This window comes from Lepus europaeus, chromosome X, assembly GCF_033115175.1.
Source record: "Lepus europaeus isolate LE1 chromosome X, mLepTim1.pri, whole genome shotgun sequence".
Lineage (NCBI taxonomy): Eukaryota > Metazoa > Chordata > Mammalia > Lagomorpha > Leporidae > Lepus > Lepus europaeus.
Window position 1 is genome coordinate 129,883,455 of NC_084850.1, and position 21,009 is coordinate 129,904,463.

The 21,009-nt window shown below is 50.5% G+C and overlaps 1 protein-coding gene across 1 annotated transcript in view; it reads left to right on the forward strand.

The window, feature by feature from the left end:
- PHKA2 (phosphorylase kinase regulatory subunit alpha 2) overlaps nt 1-21,009 on the forward strand; it is a 72,328-nt gene that overhangs the window by 37,034 nt on the left and 14,285 nt on the right. Inside the window, exons 10-20 of the mRNA XM_062182918.1 lie at nt 35-157; nt 3,087-3,182; nt 6,922-7,029; nt 7,578-7,656; nt 10,063-10,197; nt 10,851-10,960; nt 11,997-12,141; nt 12,371-12,449; nt 15,016-15,185; nt 17,263-17,436; nt 20,114-20,202. Coding sequence (XP_062038902.1) covers nt 35-157; nt 3,087-3,182; nt 6,922-7,029; nt 7,578-7,656; nt 10,063-10,197; nt 10,851-10,960; nt 11,997-12,141; nt 12,371-12,449; nt 15,016-15,185; nt 17,263-17,436; nt 20,114-20,202 — 1,308 coding nt within the window. The remainder of the gene's footprint in view (nt 1-34; nt 158-3,086; nt 3,183-6,921; nt 7,030-7,577; nt 7,657-10,062; nt 10,198-10,850; nt 10,961-11,996; nt 12,142-12,370; nt 12,450-15,015; nt 15,186-17,262; nt 17,437-20,113; nt 20,203-21,009) is intronic.

Consider the following 21,009-nt stretch of genomic DNA (forward strand, 5'->3'; position numbering starts at 1 on the left):
TCACCTTTAGAAGGTTCTATGCGTCCAATTCCAGGACCCAAACCGGTTGCATTACGACCCTGCTGAACTCAAGCTCTTTGAGAACATTGAATGTGAGTGGCCCGTGTTCTGGACCTATCTCATAATAGATGGAATCTTCAACGGTGACGCTGTCCAGGTGAGAACATGCTGCATGTTGTGTCAATGAGTGTTTTCATTCCACTGGTGTGCCCGTTAGTAGAACATAGGGTTATGCAAGGATTCAGGCCACTGTGTCTGCTATCTGTTGCCACTTAAACTTTTCTAAAGCTTAGCAAATTAAAGTGCCAGGCGTTTTACTTCAGGGCCCAGCAGGAACAAATTGCTGTTGGCCAGCAGGGGTTCCACAGGGAGCTGGAAGAGGTGCTTCCCAGATGGCCTTGCTCACCTGGCTGGCGAGTTGATGCTGGCTATGAGCAGGTGCACTTGGTTCTCCTCTGCATAGCTAGCTGGCTAGCTTTGGCTTCTCCAAGCACTGTAGTCTCTGGGCTGTTAAGACTTTCTGCTGTTACTTTCTGGGAAAAGGCAAAAACTATCAGAGCTTAAGGCTTGGGCCTGGAACTAGCAGAGTCCTGGCATTCTGTTGGTTAAGGGGTCATCCCATAGTCAAAGGTGAAGGGGGCTAGACAAGGGCAAGGGTAACTAGGAGACATGGTTCAAGTCTGTCCTCGTTGTTGCTATTGCTCTTATTTGGTCAGCCAGTGGCTGTGCTGTCACATAGCATCCTCTTGTCTCCCCTCTTCAGCCTGGCCCTGCTGTTTCCATTCTTCATATGCCTGTGCCAGAGTGACCTTATTTAAAAGGCAAGTTAATTATGTTAGTGCCTTGCTGAAAAGCTTTGAGTGCCTTTTGATTGCTTTTGTATACACACCTCCTTCATGTGTTTTGTGGGGACCCATATTATCTGCATCTCTTTTCACTTCATCACCCCCCTTTCTTACTGCTTGCTTCCTTTCTGGAGCTTGGTGATCCGAGCAGGCCCTGCCTCCCCCCCCCCCCCCCCCCCAGGAGCCCGGACATTCTTTCCATACCTACCTGCCCCTCCCTCCTTCTCTTGGTTCCTTGCCGGTGAGGCTTTTCTTTCAGAAAGCTCTCTGACCCTAGGAGCCCCATAAGGGTGCCCCTTTTCCATGCCCTACATCGCCTATAGCAGCACAAGTCACACTAGGCGTCATCTCCCACTTCTCTGTGCAGGGACCCTGGTGGAGGCCGTCTCCATCCAGGTCACGATTTATTCCCCACGCCTAGTGCTAGGTATTGGTTAACACAGTATTTGTTCAAGACGGTTCTTCAATATCTACTTGATACCACACCCTGTGCTGAGGCCTGGAGCATACAAAAGAACTTCAAAGTTTTCGGAAAAGTGGAATCAAATATGTTTGTTTGGGTATTGAAACCATTGTGAAACGCACGCATCGCTTTTTCATAATATACATTTTTCATGAACGCTTTGAGGACTTCTTGTCCTCTGTGGAGCAGCACAGACCTGTGCTGGAGCAGCTTGGGGGCGTGACTCACAGACTTGGCTCTTTTCAGCCTATTCTGATGAGCACGGGGGGGGGGGGGGGGGGGGGGGGGGGGCCAAGATGTTGATGTTCGCTCTTTGTTGATTCTTGCTCTTAAGATTGCCTTGATGGTCTTGAGTCTTTTGTCTTCTGTCTCTTTAATCCCAGAATTGGAAGATCTTGAAAGGCTTCACTTTGAATTTCAATTGTGAACAATTATAAAGGATAATAAAAAGCTAAGGGAGGAAAATGAATATGCTTAGTAAGCCTCACAGAACGTCCTACTCTAGGTCTTATGCTGTCTCTTCCAGTTGTTATCCATTGGGGGAAGAAAAAAGGATACACGTGAACATGTTTTGAGATCTGGACAGTATTTGACTGCTGTTGATTCTCTCAACAAAAAAAGGCAATGTGTTCAGTAGCCAGGTGGCTTGGCAAGAATTTGTTCCCCCCTTCTTTTCCCTTTAAGTAGATAGCACTGATAAAAACCTTTTTCATTTAGTGGCGATGTCGGCTTTAACAGCCTTTATTACACTGAGCGCACATGGGTCATAATACATGTGTTTCCTTTTTCTTCCATCGGATTTGTTCAGCCAAAATTGCTGCTGCAATAAATGTTTGAGTGCCTTAAGTGGAAAGCCACCGATGGGTGGAAATGTTTAAGAGCCGCTTAAGAGACAGCTTTCACCCCAAAGAGGATTCTAATCTGGTACTGATACCTTTACAGCCAGGCCCGTTTGGGATCCTCATGGCCTTAGGAGGATCTGGGGCAAGAAGTAGAAGTCAACTGCAAGCCAGCACAGTGAAGGCAAGAGTTTTATTAAAGTAGCGAAGAACAGGCTACTCCAGACAGAGCAGCCCTACGTGCAATCGAGTTCTCCATGTAAGATGTTAGGAGTGCAATGTTTGGGGGTGGATATTGGATGCAGTGGTTAAGACAGCTGCATTCCATATTCCAGGGTGCCTGGGATGGAGCCCCAGCTCTGCTTCCGATTCTAGGCTCCTGCTCATGAACATCCCGAGCAGCAGGCAAGGATTCCAGTACTTCAGTTCCTGCTACCCATGAGAGACTCAGGTTGAGTTCCCTGCTCCTGGCTTTGGCTTGGCCCAGCATCAGCTGTCGTGGGCATTTAGGGGGCAAGTCAATGGATGGAAGATCTCTTACTGTCTACCTTTCAAATAAATAGGAATTTAAGAAGTGAAATACTTAATTCGCTGAAGACAGCATGGATGGGAACAGTGTGTGGTACTTAGCATAGATGTGAGCACGTGGGGATTCTGAGGAAGAAATAGCTTCTGCACGATGGGCTGCTCGGACTCCTTCCCCGACAGCTTGACTTGGGGCAGAACTTACAGTCAAGGGAGTAACGAGTAGTGGCATTTAGCTTCTGTCTGCGAGAGTCCCTCCTGCACTCCTTAAAATGATGCTGTCTGTGTTCTTTGCCCTGTGTCCCACTCCTAATCTGTTTGTGGCCAACATGGCTGTGTTTCTATGCCACATTGCCATCACAGCATTAACCACCATACCTCTTTGGTAAAGTAAACAAAGGGGCTGTTTTCCAGGTCCAGGAGTACCAAGAAGCCCTAGAAGGAATATTAATCAGAGGCAAAGATGGGATCCGCCTGGTGCCAGAACTCTACGCCATCCCACCAAACAAGGTAACCCGGTGGCGCAGGCTCTATGTCGCTCATCCAGAGCTAAGTGAGTCGCTGCTTGGCCTTTGGGATTCTTCATCTCCCTTCTAGACCCAACAAACACTTTCTCTCTTTCAGAAGTACCGTCTAAAGCTTTTGGTGGTCTTTGTCTATCACCAGGAGTCAAGGCTTTAGGAAAACATGAATTTGTGATCATGGGTATCCTAGGGAAGTGGCAGTTGAAGGCCTTCAGAGGATACATGCCCCTACCCCCACCCCCCAGGCAACAGGAACTCCGGAGTGCACAACACACTGGCATGCACCACGTTCTTACATGTTTCCATGGAAGAAACCTGATGTATACGGATAGTTGAGAATCTCTTCCTTGCACTCGAGCAGTTCCCGAGCTAGAGTTTGAGTGATCAGCTAGAAGCCACTGTACATCCATGAGGGACAAACTGTCCCGGTCCAAGAAGATACCCAAAGATAGTTTCATTGTATCCAGTTTCCTAAATTGGGAGAGAGTGAACCATGTCTCCCCACAAGTCAACAGGACCTGGAGGAGACAATAGCCCAGGGGAAACCAGACATGCAGCAACTGGGGTTTACGTGTGTGGTCAGGACACTGGCAAGGGCCTCTGCAGGCTCCCATCTCCGCTCAGACAGTGCTGGGCTCTTCCCTGGGACCAAACTCCAGGTTCAGGGCCTCCCCATGGACGTACACTGCCTCCCAGTGGCCGGTCCGTTTCCAGCTAACACAAATACCTGCACAGATGCTCTTGCTCTCCTTCCCAAGCAGTGGTAGAGCAGACTTCTTACTTTTGCATAGAAAGCAAATTTCAATGCAGCCCAGTGCTCAATTCTTACGGCGAAAAGGTGCCACTATGGATCGTTCTGGGCCTTAATTTCACCTAGAAGGAGCTATCCTGTGTTATAGAACACTGAAACCATTAACCCAATGAGAAAAATTCCAGAAGGGATTGAGTTTCTGTGGACAAGCCAAGTATTCCATTGCTAGGAGCACTTAATTATTTTGCATTGATAATAGCCCATCTGGCCAGCTAGTTCACTCTGAGCTTCACCAGGTAGGCCCTTGAGGTGGTTATATCCTTCTCTGGGGTGGGGGAGCAGGCAGGGTTTCTCACTGAAGCCCACCAGCCTGGACCCTTGGCCCTGAGCTCGAGTCTTGGTGGCCCCTCATCTTAGCATGGACAGCTCACACATCTGAGCTCTCCGAGGACTGGTTTTGTTCCAGAGGGGAGATCTTGAGCAGGAACTGGCCTCCCTTCCTTCCCTATATAGATCAGTCTGCAGCCTGCCAAGGCTATTTCCCAAGTGTCCGAAGCCTAGCCCTCCTGCCAGGGCACACGTGTTACCATGTGCAATGTGGCTGTGTGGCCCTGGCGCATGTAGTTGTTGGGAAGTAACCCAGCACATCTCTCATCAGGTTGCTCCTCTTGCAGTAGTGAGACCCCTTGACAAAATTAGTCATGGAGGCAGTTGGGAACCAGGAAGCCAAGCAAAGGAAGAACGGTTAACTTCAGGGCTCTCCTCCCTGTTTTCTAGTAGAGAACCGCCAACCCTGAACTCTGGAGGGGCACCTTTTACGGACCATAGTACATGCTGGTGTTATAAACTGCTGTTCTGATGAGCAGTGCTCGCGGTACACCGAGAAGTTACTCTGCAGCTTTCTGTTCTAAACGCCACACTGGCCTCTAGGATTCCATTTGTAATTACGACATCTGCCTCCACTCAGTGCCTTTCACTTGGGTGCTAGGCGCCAGTGTGGGACACTGCTTCACATGGACAGCGTTTGGCGTTTGGCCGTTTGCAGGCGACAGCTGGGAAGGTTCCCCAACCACATCATTAGCATGTAGAGACCACTGGGAAGGATTCCTGCAGACAGGGCCACCACAGGTCCTTGTGGCACTTTTGTGCGAATTGGAAGGAGGGCCTTACGCTTGGAGCGGATAGCCCTTGGCCAGGGTGGCACACGGCTCGTGTTTCAGTTTCCCTCGTTTACTCCAGCGGATCCACTTGTATGGGGCACCACTGTACACAGGACCCTCTGTTGGACAGGAGGCCAGAGTGACCCCAGCAAGTGTGCACCGAGCGGCTGCTCTGCGCCAGGCTAGGGGCTGGCCCACAAAGGTAGCTACCACACCAGCTGTGTCTTGGCAAGCTTGCAGAGGTCCGGGGAACTAGGCCGTGAACTAGAGGGCAGTCAGGGGTGTAGCCCAAGGGCTTGGTGCCCTTGAGGCCTTGCAAGCAGTTCAGAGGGAGCGGGGGGGGGGGGGGGGGAGGGGGGGGGAGCCTCCGCCCAGAGGCAGGAGCTGGCCACGGTTGGGGGGGGGGGGCAGAGCAAGGTTGTCTTTTGACCCACACACTTTATCCAATTTCTGTTCTTTGCATGAACTATTTCTCATTCTAGATGTTTGTGGCCTTTAACGCTACTTTAGCTTTCAAAGTGTTAACATATGGACTAGGAAAGTCATCTTGCACACTGTAAAACTTCAGAGTTCTGCACAAAGAAAAAACCTTTTCTCTAATCCTAGTGCCCAAACATAGCCACTGTGGAGAATCTCCCCTACCCTGTTAGCCTGGGCCAAGTTTGAGTCCCTTCTGCTTGTGCCCTGAAGCTTCCGTCAGTGTTTACTACTGCTGAAGACTTGGGTTTCACTACCTATGAGTGCTCTCACTAAAAAGCCCACAGGCAGGATGTCTGTCCTAATGGTCTGGATTGCCCCTTCGCGGAAGGCTGCTTCCTTTTCCCCTTGATTGACCTATGTTTTCTGGAGGAAACACGTGGTCAGTGATGTTACCCCCAATCAATGTTGTAGTGACTGCAAACTCACAGGCCAGCCTGGATTCAGTTACAGACCACCTTAGGACATAGCCAGCCCTGTCCCTCAGGAAGGGCACTGAGAAATGTACATGCAGCCAGCAGTTCACACACCCAGATCCACGCCAGAGCACCCAGGTTTAACACCTGGCTCCGGCTCCCAACTCCAGCTCCCTGCAGGCCCCCCCTCCCCGGGGGGGGGGGGGGAGGGCCAGTGGTGAGCATTCAAGTAATAGGGTTCCTGCCACCCACTTGAAACCTGGATTTCGTTCCCAGCTCCATTTCAGGCTCTGCCAAGCCTCCACCATCGTGAGCATTTGGGGAGCGAACCAGCAGATGGGAGCCTCTTTGTCTCTCAAATTAACAAAAAAGGAGTACTGAGCTTATCTGGCGAGGTTTCTGCTTTAAGGCCTTGATGAAAGTTCATGCTGTAGCAGCACAATTGTTTTTCTTCGCTACATAGTGCCACCTTCTGGTAGTTGTCTTGCATAGGCACACGCTTTATAAACCCCCAGGGATGGCGACATAGAGGAAATTTGGCGTCCAGCACCATGCTGCCACAGCCTCGGCCAGCCTTCTAGATCACTGTCCCCATAGGACAGCTGTGTGCCAGCACGAGCTTGGAAGCGTCTCACTGCCCAGAGCTGTGCACCTAGGCGGCCGGCCAGGCTTTTGGTGCTGTCACCTGGTACACACCTGGAGGAAGAGCAGTGGCGGCCGGCCAGCCGAGATCGAGTTCCCCGAAAGCTGCTTCTGGCCTTATAGGCCCCAGAGAGGCCCCCTTTGCCACCCTGCCCCCAGGTCCAGTGCTGGCACAGAAGTGGTCTGGAGGATAGGCCCATTTTGTGACTCGTCAGCGCATGCCCCAGGGGAAGGCGCCTCTGGCCTCCGCTGTTCTCACCGGGCTTCTCTCTCTGCCAGGTGGATGAAGAGTACAAGAATCCTCATACCGTGGACAGAGTTCCTCTGGGCAAGCTGCCCCATCTGTGGGGTCAGTCCTTGTACATCCTCAGCTCGCTGCTGGCAGAGGTAGGGGCCTGCTCTGCCTCTGGGCCCAGCGTTAGGGCCAGGTCCTCAGAGCTCCCTTCTCGTGGGCTCCCATAGCTTCCTGGAGTGTTAAGGAGATGCCTATTCAAATAGCACACTTCACAAGCTGGGTGGAGGCGGGTGTGGGGGCCTGTGTTTTAGAGTAGTCAGTCCTGGGCCAGCCCTCTCTGCCATTTCTTGGAAGTGCTCCCTCAGGCTCCTCACCTGTAAAATGGTAGAGATGATAGTACCCGGCTGTCAGCGAGCCTGACTGCAGTGCCCATGCAGGTGCTCAGCAAGCTCAGAAGTGTTAGCTACCACACAGGCTGGTGGTGGGTCTACCAGCCCTGCACAGCTGGGTGCCCAGAGTACGACATGTTGAGTGGCCATTTCCAATGGTACTTTGTCTTTGAGAAAATAAGCCATCGACTCAAAGACTGTAGAGAAAAAGTCCCGAGTACCTTGAAAAAGTGAACCATTTTGGAGATCAAACTTTGATTTAGGGGGAAATTCTAATCTATTTCATAGTCGTACTGCTTCTCTTTCCACAGGGATTCCTTGCCACTGGCGAGATTGATCCCTTAAATAGAAGATTTTCCACTTCCGTCAAACCCGACGTTGTCGTGCAAGGTTTGTGTGTTTGCTATTTCCGTCAACTCTGTAAAACCCATTTTATTTGTAGTTCCCATCATGCCTTAGTTTTTCAAAGACTGGTGTATGCATATACCTTTGCGTATGGCAGCTCTATGAGAAGCCTTTACAACATCGTAGCCCCCCCAAAAGGCAATAGGATTCTTTCCAACCACAAAATCACTTTCAGCAAAGCCGTTGTTTTCTTGAATAGAAACCTTGATGGCAACTGGGGCACGAGTGACTCACCGAGCATCATTTTTCAGAACTGTTGTTCTTTGAAATACAGAGCATGAGCCCAGGGGAAACCTCAGAACCCAAGTGAAGGTCATTCATTCCCCCCTTGGGCTTCCCATTCTTCCTAGCTGTCTCCACCTGGCCTCTCTCTCCCCGCCGTTGGGAGAGGAGGAAGTGCTGTGTGCCGGGCTGGGCCATGGGATGAGCCTGGGAGCCACAGGTCCTCTTCGCACCTTCCTAACGCAGGACCTCCATGTGGCTCACTCACTCTTCCCGCCTCACAGAGCGCTGTGTGCCCTCTAGCATGTTGTGTACACACCTTACTGTCCCTAGCTTAGACTGTATGGGGCATGGCCCATCCCATTCTTCTAGCTCCTGTGTTGCTTGGTAAACACACGTGTGTTGAAAACAAGGATGAGACAAAATGAAAAGCATTCCTCTCCCTGGCCACTGGCACACATCTCTGCGCTCACAGTACCATGAGCCAGCTAATTGCCCAGTCAATAGCAAACATTAGTCCCAATGGGAGACCCAGCTAACTGTCCCAGCATTCTGACTCAGTACAAGTTGCGACAGTGATGATTATCATGTGCATCTCACACCCTCAAGGTCTCACCGCTTGAGCACTAGACCTACAGGTGCAATTCTGCCTTCCAGGTGGGTAGATCCAGCCGGACTCCACAGCCCCTACAGTTAACCCGAGCACATCGTGCTGGTTAATCAGTCTCCCAGATCTGCCAGACTGGGCCACGTCGATGGGTGCCGAGCATCACGTGTTTTAATGTACTAGGATAGAGTAGAAAGGATCCGAGAGTCTGGCATGGGGCAGGGAGAGTGTGGTCTCTGCAGCTTACCCACATATAGCTGTGTTGGATCACGAGGCCTCCGGGTCCAGGTCAAAAGCACTGCTGTGAAAGAAACTCCTGCAGGGGGCGGTCACTGTGTGGTTTTGGTCAATGTGGAGCGCGTGTCATCGCAGGCTCAGAAGAGACAGGCAGTAAGGGAAGCTACCCACCCAGGTCCAAGTGGCTAATGTTCCTTCTGCTTGGGGCCTGGGGATTAGCTGTCCTTCCTGCTTCAGCTCTAACTGGCCAGTTAAGCACGCAAGCTTCGTCCAGGGCTTGTTGTAAAGACTGGACAAGATGATAGATACTAGAATACTTCTAAGAGCATCAAGTGCTATGTAACTCTAAGCAGGCGACATTCAGTTTTCAATGGCGTTTGTATGTAGTCTGCCTGTGGGGACAATGGGAGGAATCACGAGCTACCTTCATAGCAGCCGTGCACCCGAGCATCAGCCACAGCACGCGTAGCCCCAGGGTGTTCTGCTGCAGCTGGACGTGTCCCTGACATGTATCTGCCCTTCCCCATCCCCCGCCTAGGACTCCTGCCCTTTGCCACCGCACTACCCCTCCTCATAAAGGCCATCAATAACAGTGCAGCCTCGCCGACCCCCGATGTGACCTCAAGTGAGGGTCCGACACTCCAACACACCCCCAGCTTCCAGGCACTCAGAACCCCCTGCCTGCCGGCCAGTTTTGTGCCCAGCCTTGCCCAGAGATGGCGCACAGATGGGGCCTAGGCCAGCTCCAGGGACTCTTCCCCACCACTGGGGCCCTGTGCCCATTCTGGGTGGGCCAGGCTGCCCCACTACCAGATCCACTCTGCTTTCTCTGTGGAGATACCCCTCACCCCCATCGGAGCATGCCCTGTGAGCAGACTCCCCCACGCTGCTCGTTTTCCCTGGCCTTCAGGAGCAAGGCCACAGGCTTCTCGCCTCTGCAGCAGAGCACTTTCCATGCCTGACCCTATATGAAAAGGCACGAGACAGGTTTAGAATAAAATATAGACCCAGAGGAAGGCAAGACACTATTTGAGATGATGTCATTTGGCTTGGGACCTACGGAAGACCCTTTGTTTCTAGGGGTCTATCAGACTGTCTTGCTCATTGAGGGTATTTGATAAATAAGCATCAATGTTAGGAGGTGGCAAGGACAGAGGGAGCCTGAAGAGTGGCCGGACACATGCTGTCACTTCCAAAACTGACAGTACGTGGAGAGCCTGCTAATAACGTGTCATAAGGCAGACGAGAAGGCAACAAACCACTCACGTCGACACGGGGACATGAGAGGCAGAAGCTCATGCAGACTGCATGTTGTTCATTCACAGTCACCGTTCTGGCAGAGAACAGTCACATTAAGGAACTGTTGAGGAAACACGGCGTAGACGTCCAGAGCATTGCTGACATCTATCCAATCCGAGTCCAGCCAGGCCGGATCCTTAGTCACATATACGCCAAACTCGGTAGGTTGGGGGGGAACGTCAGGGCATTTGCGGCCGAGGCATCTCGGGTCTAGGTTTGGAGTTTGAGGGGGATGGTGATGCATGTGAGTGCTCAAGAATCTGGCACAGCACTGCAGCCTGGGTTCTACTGAAGGAAGATGGGCAAAGCAGCATGCTCTTCTCGCGCCTCGTCGGTAGATCGTGCCACGGGCTGGCCAGACTTGCCAGCTCTCATGGAAGCAAGGAGCCACACTTGAACATTCCCAGTTGGAATGGTCATTTGTATCCTGGCGATGCTTCTGATGTTGATCTGTAGGATGGGATCACATACCCATAAAGATGGGTGGAGGGTTCTTTTTCTAGAATCTGACTTTAACATTATGGCTCAAAGTCAAGTCAGTTAGGAGTAAGCATTAATAAAGTCCTTCTAGTAGACTTATGTCAATACAGATCAAACCAGGTGCTACTCATGGGCATGCACGAGCAGAACAGGGTTGGGATTTGTTTTTACATCCAGCCTCGTCTCATTTTAAAGAGGGATGATGGTATGAGAAGAACCAAAACCTACAGTGGTTTGTCGGACTTAAAATTAAGCCTAGCCTTAGTCAAAGTCACCAGGATTAGTTGGTAAGTGTATTTTCTTTAACCCCATTTTCTCTCAATTGTTCCAATAGGACGGAATAAGAACATGAAATTGAGTGGGCGACCATATCGGCACATTGGCGTCCTTGGAACCTCCAAACTATATGTGATTAGGAACCAAATTTTTACTTTCACACCCCAGGTAAGAACAAGAAGCCAGTAGCACACCAACAAGCATCCTTTTTTATTAGATTCTCTTTCCTGTCTGGTAAGCATCTGGGCTTTGAATATGGCAGAATTCTGCATGCTTAGCGCAGAGACGTGGAAAGGACACCCAGTACAATTCTTTGCTCCTTAGTAGGTGGCTCGAGAGATGCCGATCTGATTGAAGCGAGTTGTGCCATCACTTCCAGTCATGGCTATTAGCAAAATTCACACGGCTTTACAGATCTGCTAGGGACCCGTCACTAGACTGCAGCTCTCGTGCCCCCAGTCACAGCAGTCCCTAACCCCTGTGTGGGCCATCATTGGCTCCTCCGTGTAGAACGCAGCCGGTCCGATTGTCAGGCGTGCACCTCCTTAGCACGATACTGAACATCCTGGAGCTCGTCTTCAGTCTGTTTCCAAAGCTAGCCAGCCCTGTGGAAGCACATATTAGGTGGTGTTCATCCATTTGCTGTGGAGTCTGGGGTCGGTAGCCCCAAGCTTCTCTTTTAGCCTGGTCCATACTATTCACTCGAAGCGTGCGAGTTATTTGCCTTCAGAACAAATTTCAGTGCAGAGCTGAGTGTGCACTAGCCCAGAGGCCAAGAGAACAATGGGATTTTCATCAACATCAGACAACGGTGCCTTTAGGAGCCATTAGCCAGGCCATCAGGCAGGCCGCCTGCTCCCAGCGCCTTCCCGTGGGCAGCATCTCCGGACCGAGTCACCAGGGGAGGATAGGAATAAAGCAGGGATTTATTTGCTCGACGTGCTCTCAGGGACAGCAGTGTTGGGCAAGGGCCTCAGGTCCCTCATCCGAGGAGCCGAGAATAGATCAAGGTCACACTGGCTCCTGGGCCACAGATCGATTGGCCTCATCTGAAGGGGAACAGCCCAGCTCCGAGCACCTTCCCGGGCGACGGAAGTCCGAGTTGCTCTGCCCCGAATGACAGCGGGGCGTGTGTGTGTGTGCGTGCGTGCGCGTTTGAGCTCAGTGAAGGGCCATCGTTAATGTGGTCTCTTCTGATTTCCAGTTCACCGACCAGCATCACTTCTACCTGGCCCTGGACAATGAGATGATCGTGGAGATGCTGAGGATTGAGCTGGCTTACCTGTGCACGTGCTGGCGGATGACCGGCAGACCCACGCTCACCTTCCCCATCACTCACACCATGCTCAGTAACTCCGCCAATCTCATCTGCCTCATTCCCACCCCGTGGCCGTTAGCGCCCTCTTCCCAAGTTGTAGAAGGCTCCCGTGGACAGAGCCAAATACTGAAAGGGGCTCTTAGTGATTTGGTTTCTTAGCTTGGGACTCTTCTATTCCCTAAGTATCTTAATTAGGTTGTATTGATGAAATCACCTCTTTTCCGTTAAGTAAACTACTTTGTCACTTTCATTCTCCTTAGCAAATGACGGCTCGGACATTCACTCTGCAGTTCTTTCTACAATTCGAAAGCTCGAGGATGGATATTTTGGAGGAGCTAGGTAATTTGTGACTTTAAAATAGATGAAAGTAACATTTGTCTTTAAAAAAATGCTCCTGCTGCCCTCATTTCTCCTATCGATTGCTGAGCCTAGTAGCCTCGAGTTTTAGAGTGTAAAGAAGTTAGAACTTAGCCAATCTGTCTCCCGTGTGAAACTCAAATCCCTTCAAACAGCACTCGGATGCTTCAAACATCTGCAGGGCCACTGCCCCCCCACCCCCGGCCTCGGAAGAATGAGCTCCATTCTGATTCACAGGCCCAGGGTAGGAGGGCGCTCCAGGTGTCCTACCTGAGGCCTCAGTTCACCTCGAGAGAGGAGGTTGGCCCTCCAGGAGAGCAGCTCCCATCTTCCTGTTTTCTGACCATCATAGGCAGAGGCTCTGAAGCATCTGTGCCCTCCGCCCCCTGCATCCCCTGGGGTCTGCTGGGAGGGCCCGGGGGAAAGTCACTGTGCAACCTTGCCCCGGCGTGACCTCTGCTGGGCTCGAGTGGCTCCTGTTTGGGCCCCGACAGGCTGCCAGTCACTAGGAGTGTTTGGGAGTTAATGTTCCCCCTTCTCACAGCCTTCTGCCCAGGGACTTCGCTACTGCAAAGTCACCACCGTGATTCAAAATTGCAGTGAAATACAGTGTAACATTATTGTCTTAGCCCATGTATAGTTCAGCAGCGTCAAGTCCACGCACGCTGCTGCGTGGCAGACCTCCAGAACTTTAGTGTCTTGTAAAATGAGACCTGTGACCCACTGAACAAGTCCCCTTCACCCAGCCCCCACCATTCTACCCGATTTTTGATGGCTCCCGATAGCGCATGTAAGTGGAGTCATATAGCGTTTGTCTTGTGACTGGCTTGTTGCAACCTCGCATCATGTCCTGAAGGTCACCTCTTTATTTCTAACTCTGGCCTCAGGGAACTGGCAACCTGCTGTGGCTGGCACCCCACCCAGAGCTGGCTGTGGGTTTTGCCTTGTACTTGAAGTGGCCACTCCCTTAGAAGGGAGGCAGATTGTCCTCAGCAGTTCATTGTCTACATTTCCAGGGCTTGTGCCGTAACTGCAGTCGGCATCTACTCTGGGGTACATTTTGCCTCCAATTTGGATAAGTTCCCACTTAGGGTATGGCTTCATAACCAAAAGCAAATACCGTGGGCCCATAATTAATAAAACAAATTCTTTTATGGAAATCTGATGATTAAAAGGATATTGTGTATGGCAAATGGAGCACTATTGCAGTATGTTCCACGTGTTGTCTCGTTTGATCTTCATGGGATGGAGCAGATGGGGCCATACCCCCATTCACGGGCAAGGAACTGTGGACCAGAGCCAGGGCTCAAGGCGAGTAGGTACAGAAGCTCCATGTAAAACCAGACCTTGGCCTCTAAGCCCCGTGGCCCGCTGGATGAGCGCTCGGGGCAACAGGCGGGCATGGGGCATGGCCGATGAGTCGGAAAATCAAAGGGCAGACAGGAAGACCTAAAGCTCCCTCGCTACCTGTCCTAGCCACTTCTCCCATGATTAAGGTTCAGTCCCATTTTGGCTTTTGCCCTAGGTCTGAGGATTTTTCCAAAAGCCAAACTCACCCTACATGTTGGGCCTCCCTCGAACGAGTTGCTGTCCGAAGCCTTTTGAAAAAGCTGCCTTTGCACCTTTGAGCAGTCTTTAGCCTGATAAGACGACTGCCTTCCACCTTCAGTGAACTTTCCTCCACCTGTTTGTACCCTCCCTTCTCTTTCCCAACCAGAGGCAAGTCTTAGAACTGCCCTGGGGCCCAAGGGGGACCATCTTCTTTCCCTCAGGCCATCTCTGAAACCGATTTGCCCAAGGAAGCCCCCAGGGAAGCACCAGTGCTAGGAATGTATTTGCATTGCCTGCTTCAATTCCCTTCCAAGATGTGCCTCTTGGCCATTTGAACTGTCAGAATCTCTTGCGCATAGCTCAGAGGGATCCCTTGGATCCTGCTCTCCAATCTAACTTGAGAATGTTTCTGTAGGGTGGCAAACCCCTTACCCTGCCAGAAGCTGGGGGTGGACCTGCACAACTTGGAGGCTGCTGCCTCTGTCAGGACCACAGACTGCCAAACCCGACCGGGCCACTCAGGGTGTGTGCTCCCATCTGGGAATGGCCTGCCCGTAGCATTCCTTCTAGAGAACTTTGACTTCGAGATGAACCTCTGCTGTCGTAACTCCCCTGTGCCAGTGTGAGCACACCTGTAGGAGGGACTCAAATAATGGCACAAGCTCATGGAAGTATTGCTTCAGGGTTACTTCTAGTTAGAAGCTGTTTGCACAATAACTTTTGTCAAGCTTCTGGTTGGTTCTGTAAAATAGATTTGTATCTGTGTTGGGTTTGGGAGTTAAGTGCAGCATGACTCACTTGCCTTCACTTCCTATTTACTGTTGAATTTTTGTTTGAATCTCTTGGCCGACAACTCCTCTGGAGCAGTCTGCGGAGTAATTTATTTATTGATCTGACTCGGGCGCCGCCTGGTCATCGAGAAGTCTCTCCATGCTTTGAGGGAACGGAAGTCGGTCAGCGCACCACTGGTATCATTAACATAGTGTTCTCTCGGCAGAGTCCAGTTAGGGAACCTTTCGGAATTTCTCACCACATCATTCTACACGTATCTGACCTTCCTGGATCCAGACTGTGATGAGAAGTTGTTCGATGATGCCAGCGAAGGAAGCTTCAGTCCTGATAGCGATTCGGATTTAGGAGGATATTTAGAAGAAACGTATAATCAAGGTATGGCTCCGGATGCTCCAAGTTTTACTTGTTTGTTTGCAAGGCATCTCCCACATGGGTGGCAGGGACCCAAGCTGCCTGACCCTGCTACCTTCCTAGGTGCTCAGGGGTGGGGAACCTTCTCTGCCAAGGGCCATGTGGGTATTTACAACATCGCTTGTGGGCTATACAAAATGATCAGCCTAAAAGTTAGCCTGCTATAGGTTTGTTAAATTTCAAGTCCTGCCTACAGGCTGCCTTGGCAGGGTCAGACCAAATGATTCTGTGGGCCTTACATGGCCCATGGGCCAGACGTTCCCCACTCCTACCAGGAAGCTGGCTCCCTACTATGGTATTTCCAATCCAAACAAGCACCCTAAGATGGGATACTGGCATTGCAAGTGGTGTTTAAGATTATTTCAAAAGCAGAGTGACAGGGAGAGAGATGCAAAGGGAGATCTTTCATCTGCTGGCTCACTACCCCAAAAGGTCACAGCAGCCAGGGCTGGGCCAGGCCGAAGCCAGAACTTCATCCAGGTGTCTGTCCAGTGTGTGGCAGGGGCTCCAGTACCTGGGCCATCCTCCACTGACTTCCCAGCGGCATTAGTAGGAAGTTGGGCTGGAAATGTAGCAGCTGGGACTCAAACCAAGGCTCCCATAGAAGATACCTGTTATCCCAAGGGATGGCCTAGACCCACTGCACCACAGCTTCAGCCCCTGCAAGTGCATCTTAATCTGCTGTGTCACAATATGATCCTCTCAGAATGCTTTTCAGGGTGGTTCAATGAATTTAAACCCATTTTGATAAAACTGTCGGACTCAGGCCCAGAAAGGGATTGGTAATGAAACTGAAACCAAAGAACTTTCTGAAGCTTGTATATCAAGATGACATACAGTTTAAACGCCTCAACTTGGGGTGTGTGTTATAGTTCAGTGGGTTAAGCTGCCACTTGGGACACCCATTTCTCATACAGAGGTGCCTGGGATCAAGTCCTGTTTCTGCTTCCGCTCCAGCTCCCTGCTAATGCATACTGAGAGGCAGCAGATGATGGCCCAAGTACTTGGGTCTCTGGCCACCCATGTGGGATACCCAGATGGAGTTTCCAACTCCAGATTTTGGCCTGGCCCAGAGCCAGCTATTGCAGGCATTTAGGAAGTGAGCTAATGGAAGACCTATTTCAAGCGGCCTTTCAAATGAATAAGAAAATGTTTTAAAGATTTAAAGTCAGTTGTACAGAGAGAGAAGAGGCAGAGAGAGAGGTCTTCCATCCACTAGTTCACTCTCCAACTGGCCAGAGCTGTGCCAATCCGAAGCCAGGAGCTGCTTCCGCGTCTCCCACGTGGGTGCAGGGGCCCAAGGACTTGGGCCATCTTCCACTGCTTTACCAGGCCACAGCAGAGAGCTGGATTGGAAGTGGAGCAGCTGGGACTTGAACCGGCACCCATATGGGATGCCAGCACTGGAGGTGGCAGCTTAACCTGCTACACCACAGTGCCAGCCCCACAAATGAATAAAATAAAAACCTAAACTCCAAGTCATGGCCTTAAAAGTGGCACTTTAAAAAACCCAGAGGGACAAGGAGTTTCAGAAAGGAGAACTTTTCACAAGATAGTCTGGAGACAGAATTATATTGCTGGAATTTTCAAAGGAATAGTAGAAGGATCTAAGTTTGATTGCATTAAGCGCTTTGAATATCACATTTCCCAATTCGGAACAAGCTCAAGTCCAAGTGACCCGTTTTTAACTTTTAAGTAGCAGCTGGGTTAGCTCCCTCATGACAAAACGAGTACTGGACAGCGGCTGCCATCCTTCAGGTTGTCTTATGTATTATTCTGTTCATCTTACGATGTGATGTGAATACTAATTTTGACATGTATTTTCTTGTCCTGGAATGAAGTTTCTCCATACAATGAGTTCATGCACACAGGCATTATCTCTAAATCGCTTTTTACTCCGAGTGTGTGGGGCACAAACATCTATACCTAGATGTTGTCTTTCACCGAATCCACTCAGTGCTGCATGTTAAACACAGTCATCATTAAGTATCTGGGTATTTCTACGGCCTCTTCTCAGTGGCTCTGTCTTGTCCAATTACAGAGAGCCAAGATGAACTTGACAAGTATATCAACCACCTTCTGCAAAGCACCTACTCAAAGTGCCATCTGCCTTCTCTGTGTAAGAAGATGGAAGACCACAATGTTTTCAGTGCCATCCACTCCACTCGGGACATACTTTCCATGATGGCAAAAGCAAAGGGTCTGGAAATTCCATGTATGTTATTAAACCTTTTTCTGACTGTTAACATACCTGCTTTCAAAGTAATGCGTGGACATAAAAGTCCAAGAATCGTAAAAGGCAACAAAATGCCTTGCCCTCCTCCTATGGAGAGGCGACTACTTTCACCCCTCTTAGCCGTTTCTCCTGGCATTTACACATCTCTGCTTTCTAGGTGTGTATACTATTGTCTCTTAGTGCATTCACTTGTTTTAGTACCTACTGACTTGCTGTTGTGTGGGGCAGGATTTAGCGATCTTAAGTCATCATTTACTTCACTCCCCCTAACCGAGGTAATTTTAACAGTTTAATTGAATCAGTATCCACTCTTTACATTATTGTATGTTTAATGCAAATAGCATTCCCAGTTGAGCATATTACCATTTTTATTTTTGTCTTTTCTGGAGTTAGCGGTTCCCTGTCTTCACTTGCTTGGCTTTCCACATCTTGCAGTGCCTCACTATACGGATTTCCCTAAGGTCATTCCCATCAGCGACTCCCTCGATTACACTTTGTCCGAGTGACTGGAGACCTCCTGCTCCCTGGGCTGTGGTGCTCCAGGCCTGTGGCACGCCTATCAGCCTAGCAATTTCCTCAGTTCATCTCCATTCTGTTTCCGGAATCATGGGTTCCCCCTTCCTCAGTTTACTCCTTTGTATTGGTGGAGCGCATTCCAAGTTACTTCCAGTCGTTTTAAGTATTCCGATAAGAGGGAAGAAGCCCTCGGGCTTGTTCTGCAGTTCGCCGCCCCTTCAGGCCCGATTGCCCTCGGTATCTTGGGGTGCATTTTTACCCTGGGATCTTTTCTGTGCCATGTGTCGGAGGGTTCCCCGAGCTGTCCTCTGGGTTGCCACTCTCATTTGCTGCATCTTGAACTCTTCATTAGGCCACTCTTTGGGTGAAGAGCATCTGGTGGTTTCCCGAGAAACCGGGCATGGCGAGTCAGAGGGTTGACACTTTGGAAGTCTAGAAGCATTTACAAATTTGACACCCATGTGAGAGTTGGCTAGGTTTAAGTACAAATATTTTTGGAAGCAACATTTTGTTGCCATTGAGGAGTCTAAACCTCCTCCCATTTTCAAACCTTCAGACAAACTAGTTCTCTTCGGGAGTTTCTGGGGCCTTCTCTGCTCTCACGCTCTCAGATTTCAGTTACGGCCTTGCTCTGGGTGCGTTCTCACCCGTCCTGTTGGGAGCTCAGGGAGCCTTTCCAACCTGCAGTTTTATGGTTTTCCGTCTGGAGAAGTTTTTCTGAAAACCTTGCCCCGTTTCGTTCCCCACGTTCTTTCCAGTCCTCCTGCGATTCCAAGGTGGGCTTCCTGGAGAAGTTTGCATCATTTGTCTTTTCTATCTCTTTGCCTCTTTCGAGGGCAGCTGCCTAAGCTTTGTGTTGTACCCCCCTGCCAAGTTGCCTCTTCACTTTGCTGTCATGTTTTACACCTTTGGTCCCCAAATGGCATCCATCCTTGTCTCATGTGCAGTCACAATCTGATGCATTGTTTATTATGGCCACAAGGCCTTCCCCTAGGGTGGGGCTTATTGAGTCAGGGTTATATGGATGTAGGCTGGTCAGATATTCTACACAGCTTTTATTCCATCTCTTATTTAAAGGGTAAAGGTCTGGCTGCCTGGACCTGCACAGGCAGGCACTCAATCTCCCTAGGGAATGTATTCAGGCCTCCAGCCCTGCTGATCAGCCCCACTCCACCCAGAGGCACCCTGCCCCCGCACCCAGCTTCACAGACATCAATCTTTGGTGGAGCGAGTGAGGTAGCCACCTAGCCGTCTGCGGTGGAGGGCGGCAGCTAGGAGTGCACCGCTTCTCCCCAGTTGTTTTTTGTACACCCCTGTGGACTCGCAGCTCCAGAGGCCCACGGTGCAGCATGTTTCCAAGGGTCCCAAACTTCCGCGGACTCTGACGTCCATCCGACTGTTCCGAGTTTCCCCGCTGCAGACCCAGGATCCGGTAACGTGGTGTGTCCGAAATCACTTGTCCTTCATCCATCAGCTTGCCCGTGGCCAAAATTTTGTTACTGTTCTCTCCCGCTTTTTCCTGTTCAAGATTTGTCTCTTTGGAAAAAAATACTTTCTGTAGTGTTGGGCAGGATTTAGAAGGGGGCATTAAAGTGACGATGTGTGTTCTAGACACTAGTATAACCTGGGGCCTATAAGTACCTTTTAAGGATGTATCTACTTCATGTTGAAAGCTTCCTAGTCTCCCATATAGCTTGGAAGAGGATGGCTTAGCGAGCAAATCTTGGCAACGTGACGTGCAAAGGTGGTTCAAACATAAGCCCTAACACCCGACAGCCTCAGTGAGCCAGGAGGCCCAGACACCTTGACTGTGGGAGCCCCCAGGGACCTTGGGCAAACAGTCCCCCCTCCCTGGGTGTCGGTTTCCTTCTCTGAAGGGGAAGGAGACCAGGCTGGGTCACTTCTAAGGCGCCTTGCAGTCCTAAAGGGCTGCCTGCTTTTCCTTGGATTCGACGAGGGAAAACGTGGAATTCACCTCTTCAATGCAAGACCCTTGTCCCGCACTTTTCTCGTTCCCAGTGGCTACACAGCAACTTGTGAAGTCTAAATGCGAGAAGTAACCCTCCCCTCAGTTGGCTCGGCCCCCAGGGAAAGGTTTAACCTTCTCCCTCCTCAGGAGACTTCTGCTGTTCTGTTTTAGTTGCTCCCATGACTTTGCCAACCAAAGCGCTCAGCGTCCACCGTAAGTCACTGAATCTTGTCGACTCTCCGCAGCCGCTCCTTAAGAAGGTAAACCGTCTGGGATGGCATTAAGAAAACTAACGCTCTGTGATGCTGGATCAGTCCCAAGAACTCTTCCGTGGTTGCGCTCCCAAGAGCGAGCCCATTTCTTGATCTCGAAGAGGTTTTCCTTCAGCAGCTCTAGGTTTGGCTAGGACGCCAGTTACTAGACTGTCTGCAGGCCGGTGGGCGTCGGTGTGTTCCCCGAATTTGATGCAAACTTCTGTATTTTGCTTATAGGAAAAGGCTCTTGCCTTCCTGCCTTCATCAGAATCAACCTAGCACTGGCAGGTGTGGGGAACGTCTGGCCACAGGGCAAACGAGGCCCCCAAAACTCATTCGGTCTAGCCCTGCCGAGGCAGGTGTAGGCGGAACTGGCAACTCACCGAGTCGCTAGCAGGCTAGTTTTCAAGTTGGTCCAGAAGTAGTGTTAGGAACATCCCCATCACCCTTGGCAGAAAAAAGGCCCCCCAGCCCTAGAGGAAGTAAACTAGCTCACCCCGTCCAGCCGAGGTAGGACTGCTTGCAACACAGGACATGAGCTCTGACATCTTAGTGTAATAAAAACCAGTTACGGGTTCCTCAGGGGGATGCGGTCTCCGGGTGGGTGTTCCCATTTGTCATCATTTCTTATCCGTAAGTCTCCCCTGATTTACCCCACCCGAATAGAAAGATCCAGTGTCTTGGAGAACACTTTATCCTACCTCCATTGTAGGGTATGTAAAATGTACTTTGTGTTACTTTGCCTACAAGAGGTAGTTAAGTGTAACCTACAGAAAGGCACGTGACGTACAGAGAGCAGGGAATTAGCACTGA